The sequence below is a fragment of the Tiliqua scincoides genome, chromosome 5 (assembly GCF_035046505.1).
Source record: "Tiliqua scincoides isolate rTilSci1 chromosome 5, rTilSci1.hap2, whole genome shotgun sequence".
NCBI classification, from domain to species: Eukaryota; Metazoa; Chordata; class Lepidosauria; order Squamata; family Scincidae; genus Tiliqua; species Tiliqua scincoides.
This window is the reverse complement of record NC_089825.1, coordinates 136,125,420-136,134,328: the sequence shown is the minus strand read 5'-3', so window position 1 is coordinate 136,134,328 and position 8,909 is coordinate 136,125,420. Positions and strand designations below refer to the sequence as shown.

The following is an 8,909-nucleotide window of genomic DNA, read 5'->3' as shown; positions in this document are numbered from 1 at the left end:
TACATTAATCCAAACGAAATTATTCATCAATACAAAAATTATCATATTAATTAATCTACTAATTGATAGTTTAATTAAACAATCAATATTTTTCCTCTAACCTTATCTAACTCATCATAAAAAGGCTTCAAATTTTTACTTATACAAACTTCTTACCACTGACCTAATCTCTAAAATAAAATCTTTCCTAATTCCTAATATCTAATATTGCATCTAAAAGGAATACCTTCAATTACCATGGTATTACACACTTCAATGTCTCTTATAACATATTATATATCATTTTCCACATCACTTTTCATATCTATCCAATCATAAAAAAGCTTCAAAATTTCACTTATAGACTCTTCTTACCACTAAACTAACATCTAAAATAAAATCTCTTATCTAATTCTTAGTTTCTAATATCACATCTAAAAAAAATATATCTCCAATTACAATTCTTTTTCAAAAAATATCCCTTATTTATCTTAATACCACTTAATTTCCACAATATTTATATTTCCAATTTTCAATTACATCTATTTTGACTTAATATAGTTTTTTTAAAAAAATTTCTACTTATTATTCAGCCATTTTAACTTTCTGTACTTTGTTCTCTGTCTACAATTCTTTTTTTTTAAATACCCCTTATTTATCTTAATACCACTTAATTTTCACCAAATTTATATTTCAAATTTTCATTTACATCTATTTTGACTTAATATGAATTAAAAAAATTTACTTATTGTTCAGCCATTTTAACTTTCTGTCTTAATGCTTGCTTTGTTCTCTGTCTTATCAGTGCTCCTTTTTATTCCTCCCACTGTTTCTTCCACTTCTTTTTCTTTTTCTTCCTGAATCTCAATTTTCTTGGCTCCTCTCTGTTTTTCTTTCTTCTTCTTTGACTTGTTACATTGTAACTAATAGGGATAGTGACTCTTGAATTAGCTGTTTCTCTTGCTACTGAGTTTTTGGAATAAAGCATATGCTTGATATTTATATGCATACAATATACCCCGTCTTGAAATTTCAGAGACAATATTTTATGATACATTTTGTTATACTTTTTTTTATTATGTTTACAGTGCAAACTTATGCGTGTCTACTCAGAAGTAAGTCCTATTGTGCACAGTGGGACTTACTCCCAGTCCTACCCAACTTTCCAGCACTGTTGCAGCCATGCCAATAGAACTGGCACTGCATCCTATAATGGGGGGGGGGGGCAGTCACAGAGTCCATCTCAATGTAAGGGAACATTTGTTCCCTTATATTGGAGCTGCAGTGCAGCTAATTTGGCACTGGAAGGTTGGACAGGATTGGGCCCACAGTGTGGGTAGGACTGCAGCCTTTGTTTCTCCCAGTGTTGAACTTGAGAGATTAAATAACATATCAAGTCAACTGATATTGCTTTTTTTCCCCTAGTACATTACATGTGATGCACTCTAATCTATTACAACTTCAAAACCCAATTGCATAATTGATCTGGTTTTTCTATGCAGAAGTGCTGTCTCTATTTTGAGGTTGTCCTAAAGGCTGGACAATTTGGTCTGATGAAGTATATTGTGATGATTCTGTGATGATACACAGAATTACAAAGGATGCCATGAATGCTGGATGGTCAAAGTTCAACCCTGATGCAAACTTTTCAGAAGCCAGTGTCTTAGATTGTACAAAGGTTGTAAAGCACCTTGCAGGTTGTTGAGCCATTGGTGCTTCACCCTCCTTTTGACCATGAACACACATAATTATTTTATTGTAATGTCTCAGTGTCGTGAATGTGATAACCTGAAAAAAAAAGATCTATGACTCAGTGCAATGCTCATTGCAGGTTCCTGACCCAGAACTACCAGCACGTCCTAGCCTTGATATTTGCTGTACAAGAGATCAATGAAAATCCCCGGATCTTGCCCAACATCACCCTAGGCTTCAGCATATATAACAGCCATTTCAGTGAAAGTTGGACCTATCTTGCCTCCATTGAACTTCTTTCCAAGCAGGACAGATTCACTCCTAATGACAAGAGACTGTTCCCTAACTACAAGTGTCCTGTTGAGAACATTCCAGATGCAGTTATTGGAGGGCCCAACTCTTACGTCTCTCTTCACATGGCAACCATCCTGTGCATCTACAAGGTTCCACAGGTAAGAGGTGTGCATGAAGTATGGGAGGTAACTTCGTTCAGACCTCTCTTGCCCTTTGTCTCAAGTTTGGCTAGTTGGAAATTGAAAGGTTGTGTTTGAAATAAACAAATCGAAATGAACTTTTTTTCAAATTGAAATAAACAAATCGAAGTGAACTTTTTGTTGAAAAGCGGTATATAAATACTGTTGTTGTTGTTGTTGTTGTTGAAATGAACTTATGATCGAAATAGAGGTTGAAATAAACTTGGCATGATGCTTGTAGAGAAAGTCCTGATCTAGGAATATCAGATTTATGGTTAATTTGACATTTGAAGAGGAAAATCATAGCTATCAATCAAATATAAAATCCAGATGAACAAAGTTAGGAATTTTTCTAAACTAGCTTCCTTATATCCTCAAAGTTGCATGGCATAAAGTACTTAATCTCTCTCTCTCTCTCTCTCTCTCTCTCTCTCTCTCTCTCTCTCTCTCTCTCTCTCTCTCTCTGCAGGGACAGCTCAAACAAATTTGCCCTTAGATAAATTTTTGATTCATACAAATCATTAAGGGCCTTATCCTGTTGCTAGGCAGTACTTGTCTCCCGCATGCTGCCCTGGAAACACTGTTGCAAAAAATGCTGTAAGCCCATCATGGCAGCTGGGAAAGGCACCTATGGGGAAGCCAGTGCCAGTTGGCACTAGGCCACCATGCTGGTGAGATGACCACCAGGATCTATAGCAGTAAGTTTCCCACCAAGCGACAGAGAGGTGTTCCAGGGCAGGGGGAAGGTGGTGCAAGGGGGAGAGGGCAAAACTTGGTGAGGGAGTGTGACCATGGGGTGGTTCAGGCCTGAGAGGGGATGGGGATGGCAGCTGAGGCTGCCACTGCATCCTATCTCCCGTGCTGGGCCTTGGAACCCTATTCAGTTCTGCGCCAGTTACATAGCTGGCACAGATCTCAGTAGAGGCTGCTGGGGCCCAACACAGAGTAAGGAAACAGATGTTCCCTTACTTCCTTACCCCAAGGAGACTTTTGGCTGCCTTCAAGCGTAGACTGATATAGAAGGAATGGATGAGGAGTTGGATGTGGCATTGGACACAGGCCAGCTGGGTGGAAGGCTGGACAAGTTGTCCAGTTAAGAATGTCATTGTAAGTTAATGATGATGATGTTGAGATGATGTCAAAACAATGAGGATTAAGGCCACAATGCACTGCTAACTTCTTGCCCTTTCATCGAACCATTTGACATTAAGATGGCTGCTTAACTTGTGTGCATGTGCTTGAGGATGTTAGGGAACCTGTGTGATTGCAGATTATTAGTCTTAAACTGCCTGGATTGCTAGAACAGTGGTTCCCAAACTATAGGTTGGGATCTACTGGTGGGTTGCGGCCTGATTTTTGGTTGGTCACCAAAGGCTGATGGAAAGATAATTGCCTCAAGCCCTGAGGCTATTAAAAAAACAGATACTGTAGCTGCTAACTGCCCTGCAAAGAGCAAAGCTCCTGCAGTTTGCATGCTTATGACCCTCCCCTAAACTCCGATGGCACATCTGCAGACCATTTGTGGCACGCCATTGTACCACAGTACACTGGTTGAAAATTGCTGGACTACATCATAAATATATCTGAATTATGCAAACTTTTCAAGATGTTTGTCCTCCAGTCATGTGGTTTAGTACAGCAGAGCAAAACAAAACACAAAAAAACTGATACATGAACAAAGTTTATTTTTGAACTATTCTCATTTCTATGATCATTAGCTCATATATGGCTCTACTCCACTGATGAATGACAAAAACCATGCTGATTTCTTCCATCGGATGTTCCCAAGTGAGGACCATCAACACAGGGGGATTCTCCAGTTACTGAAGCATTTTGCATGGACTTGGATTGGGATGATGTATCAGAGTGAAGATAATATAGAGAGATTTACAGAGAAAATTATTTTCATGTTTTCCCAACATGGTATCTGCTTGGATTTCATATTAAACTTTCCCAAACAAACGTCTTCCGATAACTTTGCTCAAATGATGCAGGACGGGTCTCAAACTATCAGTGTTGTAGTGGGAAGTACTGCTAATGTCATACTCATATATGGTGAAATTCAGAGCATGATGATATTAAGAGCAATGGCCCAATATACAAACTATGAAGGCATACCGTTAAGGAGAAAAGCTAAAGTCTGGATGATGACAGCCTAGATGGATTTCACATCCTATCCCTTCCAAAGAGATTGGGATATGGATTTTCTCCATGGTGCTCTGTCATTTGCAATACACTCAGTAAAGCTGTTGGGATTCCAGAAATTTATTGAGAATAGAAATCCTATCACAGAGAGAGAAGATGGCTTCATCAGAGAATTCTGGGAACAGGCATTCGACTGCTTCTTCCCCAACTCATTGATGGAGAAGAAGTTTGGGGAAAACTGTACTGGGGAGGAACAGCTAAGTAGCCTTCCAGCTTCTGTTTTTGAAATGCACATGACCGGACACAGTTACAGTATCTACAATGCTGTCTATGCTGTGGCACATGCTATGAATACTATGCATTCATCCCCATTCAAATATAGAGCAATAGCAAATGGAGAAAGGCAGCAGCTGCTGAATCGACAGCCATGGCAGGTAATGTCCACAGTAGGACAGGATCTAGTGCTACTGTTCCGACTCCTAATAATGAAATAGGACTGCCTAATGCTTTTTGTCTGTGCACTCCCCAAGGAATATATGAGACAAAGATATGGGTGAATGGGCCACTTTGATTAAGGGTAGTTACAGAGATGGAAATGTGAGGCTTACAGCCATAAAAGAAGGGCAGTCAGTGGCGTGGAGGTTGACTCAAAGAAGCTGATTGTCTGTCACCCAGGAAGAGACGTGAAAGAGAGCTCTTTCCCTGATTCAAGGGGAAAAGAGTGCTCTTTCCCTGATCCAAAATCACATGGAGAATGAGCATATGCATGAGGCCTGGTGTTGTTCATGAGGCCAGGTTACACCTTGTCTATGTGCAGCCACCAATGAAATTGAGCTGGGAAGTCTCATGGGATGGGGATGGGGGCTGCCAAAAGCAATCCTTTATGAATAGTGGCAGGGATTGGGACAATCATGTAGCTAGAGGGATGCAAAGCACTAAGTTTTGCAGGCACCTGAATGTGCCACACACCTCCATTTTGATCCCACCACCTGGAATGGCTCCAAAGGGGAGGGGGAGGGGTCGCTTGCATGGCACGTTCAGACACCTGCAAACCTTAGTGCTTTGCACCCCACCTAGCTACACCACTGGATTGGGAAAAGGGAATCAATAACATAAGCCCTTAACTCTTCAAAATGATCACACTTTTTCGATATTTGCATTTTTTTTTGTCCTACATCCTGGTGAGTCTTATTTTTTTCTTCAATTTAGCTCCATCACGTCCTGAGAAGCGTCTCATTTAACAACAGCGTTGGTGAAAAGGTGTCCTTCAGCCCGAATGGGGAACTAGTCGGGGGATTTGACATTATCAACTGGGTGACATTTCCAAACAGGTCCTTCCTTCGAGTCCAAGTTGGAAAGGTGGAGCCCATGGATTCTTCATATGATGGATTCACTGTTGATGAAGATGCCTTTGTGTGGCCCAGCAGGTTTAATCACGTAGGTTCATGGATATTTCTTTTAGAATGTATAAGCTGTTTTGAGGTCATAATGGAGAAAGAAAGAAAGAAAGAAAGAAAGAAAGAAAGAAAGAAAGAAAGAAAGAAAGAAAGAAAGAAAGAAAGAAAGAAAGAAAGAAAGAAAGAAAGAAAGAAAGAAAGAAAAGCAGCATTGTTTGAAAGGGTTTAAATGTAATTAGAATAAAAACACAACCAGAAAGACAGGAAATAAGACAAATTATAAAACATAATGAAAAGAGGAGATACCCATCCCTGTTGGGAAAAGGACCCAACAGGGAGGTTTTAGATAGAGGTCTAATACTGGGAGAGATAGAGCTGTTCTGGGAGAGAAAATTCCAAAGACGAAGAGCCACCACTAAGAAGACAATTTTTTTCCTGTGTGTTCAGTCATTTTTGGAGTGTACTCAGTCAGCCTGGAAGGGGAAGGGGAACAAGAGAGCAGGGGAAGAAGCCCACATTGTTTTCATATTGGCAGTTTCTCTACCTACCACCACTTTTGGTTGGGCCCTCTTCTGAACATTGACTGGCCCAGTGGAGGATGTCTTCAACGCTTCCAGGTACTAATTTAATAGTGCAGTACATGACACATGAGTATGACTGCCACCATCCAGTTTCCATGAGACATTTGGGCTACTGGGCAAGGATGCCATTTGCCCAACAATCATTCATCCATTTCTACTCCCCCCATCCCTTCATGTGTCATTTTGTTCCTAAAGCCCCAGAGTGGTGGGGTGGGTGAGTATTCCTTTGTCATCTGGGGGTGACACTCCTGAACACCAGTCATTTCCCCAATGTTGAAAAATGCACTCAGTTTTCTGAAACTGAAATAGGTTTCCTAAATCTTAACCCTATATATGCTTTCATGGGAGTAGGTTCCATTAAACACAGTGGGAATTACTTTTCAGTGAACATGCATAGTATTGAGCTCCAAGATGCTTATCATCAAAGATTCAAGTGAGGCAGAAGAGGGTCCCAAAGTCCCTTGCATACTCCCTACCTGCCATGACACTTCAACTATTTCTTAATTGTAGATTGACCAGAGGCAAACTTCTGAAATATACCTTCTGCACATTATATTTACCTATGTGATATTATAGAGAAATTAAGTTTATTTCTTACATAAAGGGATCTGGAAATTAGAAACTTGCTATGGAAATGGCGTGTGTGTGTGTGTGTGTGTGTGTGTGTGTGTGTGTGTGTAAATGTATATATAGGTTATTTTGCTTAGGTTCTCTTATTTAATCATCTGTACTTTTTTCCTTTGTGTTTTCAATCATTTTTGCCACCTTTCCCCCCTCCCCCATTTTCCAGCAATAAAGACTATTTCTATTTAAAAAACAATTCCTTTTTTTAAAAAAAAATTATGGACAGGTACAGCCAATTTCCTTGTGCAATGACTATTGCCATTCTGGTTATCATAAGGTCAAGAAAGAAGGGAAACCCTTTTGCTGCTACGACTGTCTTCCTTGTTCAGAAGGGAAGATTTCAAACCAGAATGGTAAGAAACGTATACACTGCTTATCAAAAGCCACAAGACTAGGCTCTGTTCCACAAATGATTCCACCATACCAAGAAATTGCTATACTAGTTCAGGTTCTGCTTAAGGGAGTTACAGCCCAATCCTATCCCATGGCAAGTTATAGCATGTAGCTGTGCCAACAGAGTATGGTATGGGGTATGTGATCAGATAGCCTGCGGGAGCAAATTATCACCAACACCACCCCAGTAGGCTGCCTAACCTGATCACTTCTGGGTCTCTTCGGTCTTATGCCATAAGTCTAAGGAGAGAAAAGAGGCAGGGAGTGTTAAAAAAGAAGGGCAAGTTGCTGTTGCTGAAATTCACCCCCACTCCCTTCCTACCACCTGACCTCATCCTTCCACAACCCAAAATTCCTGCTGCCCTCTTCTTCCCCATCCACAACATGTCTCCAAGGCCAACTTACCAACACCAACAGAGACCTTTGGAGCCACTGCTGTGTGTACCATACCACTGTCCAATTTCGACAGTAGCCTGAAAGCTCACCATAGGGGCTCAGCATTCACACCACTATAAAGGACTTTATGGTGTCAGGATACTAATTCTGGCAGCACCAGGTTCCAATAGGATTGGGGCCAAAGTCGCACTCAGTTTAACTTTGTCTTTCCAGATGTTAAATTAGCAATTTTTATTCCGGGTTTTGTCAAATTCCAACTTGATTGTGTCAATGCACAATGCATGTTTCAAAAACTATTCTTTTTCAGACATGGATTACTGTTTTCAATGTGCAGGAGATTGGTACCCCAACATGATCAAAGATGCCTGTCTTCCAAAAGATATAAGCTTCTTATCTTATGAAGAACCTTTGGGGATCTCTTTGTCCACTTGTGCTCTTTCCTTGTCCTTCATCACCACTTTGGTGCTTGGGATCTTCATGAAGCATCAGGACACTCCCATTGTCAAAGCCAACAACCGGAGTCTCACCTACACTCTCCTTGCTTCTCTCCAGCTCTGCTTCCTTTGTGCTTTGCTATTTATTGGACAACCTGGAAATCTGACTTGCCTGTTCCAGCAAACTGCTTTTGGTCTCATCTTCTCAGTAGCTGTCTCTTGCATTTTAGCAAAAACCATCATTGTGGTTCTTGCTTTCATGGCCACCAAGCCAGGCTCCAGCATGAGGAAATGGGTGGGGAATAAATTGGCAGCCCTCATTGTCCTTTGCTGCTCCCTTATTCAGGCCACTCTTTGTACTGTGTGGCTCTCAACATCCCCTCCATTCCCAGATGTTGACATGCACTCAATGACTAAAGAAATTATACTTAAATGTAATGAAGTTTCACCTCTCATGTTTTACTGTGTCTTGGGCTTTATGGGCTTCCTGGCCATTGTCAGCTTCACTGTGGCTTTCTTAGCCAGGAAGTTACCAGATACTTTCAATGAAACCAAGTACATCACCTTCAGCATGTTGGTTTTTTGCAGTGTTTGGTTGTCCTTTGTGCCAACCTACCTGAGCACAACAGGGAAAGCCATGGTTGCTGTGGAGATCTTCTCCATCTTAGCCTCCAGTGCTGGGTTACTGGGTTGCATCTTCCTCCCCAAATGCTACATTGTCGTGGTGAGGCCTGATCTGAACAAAAAAGGATACCTAATCAGAAGAATTAAATGTTTGTGAATTGTGTGAATAAA

At 40.7% G+C, this 8,909-nt stretch overlaps 1 protein-coding gene across 1 annotated transcript; it reads left to right on the top strand.

Annotated features, from left to right (window-relative positions):
* Window positions 1–1,784: 1,784 nt before the first annotated feature.
* Window positions 1,785–8,895, top strand: LOC136653747 (vomeronasal type-2 receptor 26-like). Its single transcript, XM_066630627.1, has 4 exons — window positions 1,785–2,123; window positions 5,499–5,726; window positions 7,118–7,244; window positions 7,988–8,895. The coding sequence occupies exons 1-4, from the start codon at window positions 1,785–1,787 to the stop codon at window positions 8,893–8,895; spliced, it is 1,602 nt and encodes a 533-aa protein (XP_066486724.1).
* Window positions 8,896–8,909: the final 14 nt, after the last annotated feature.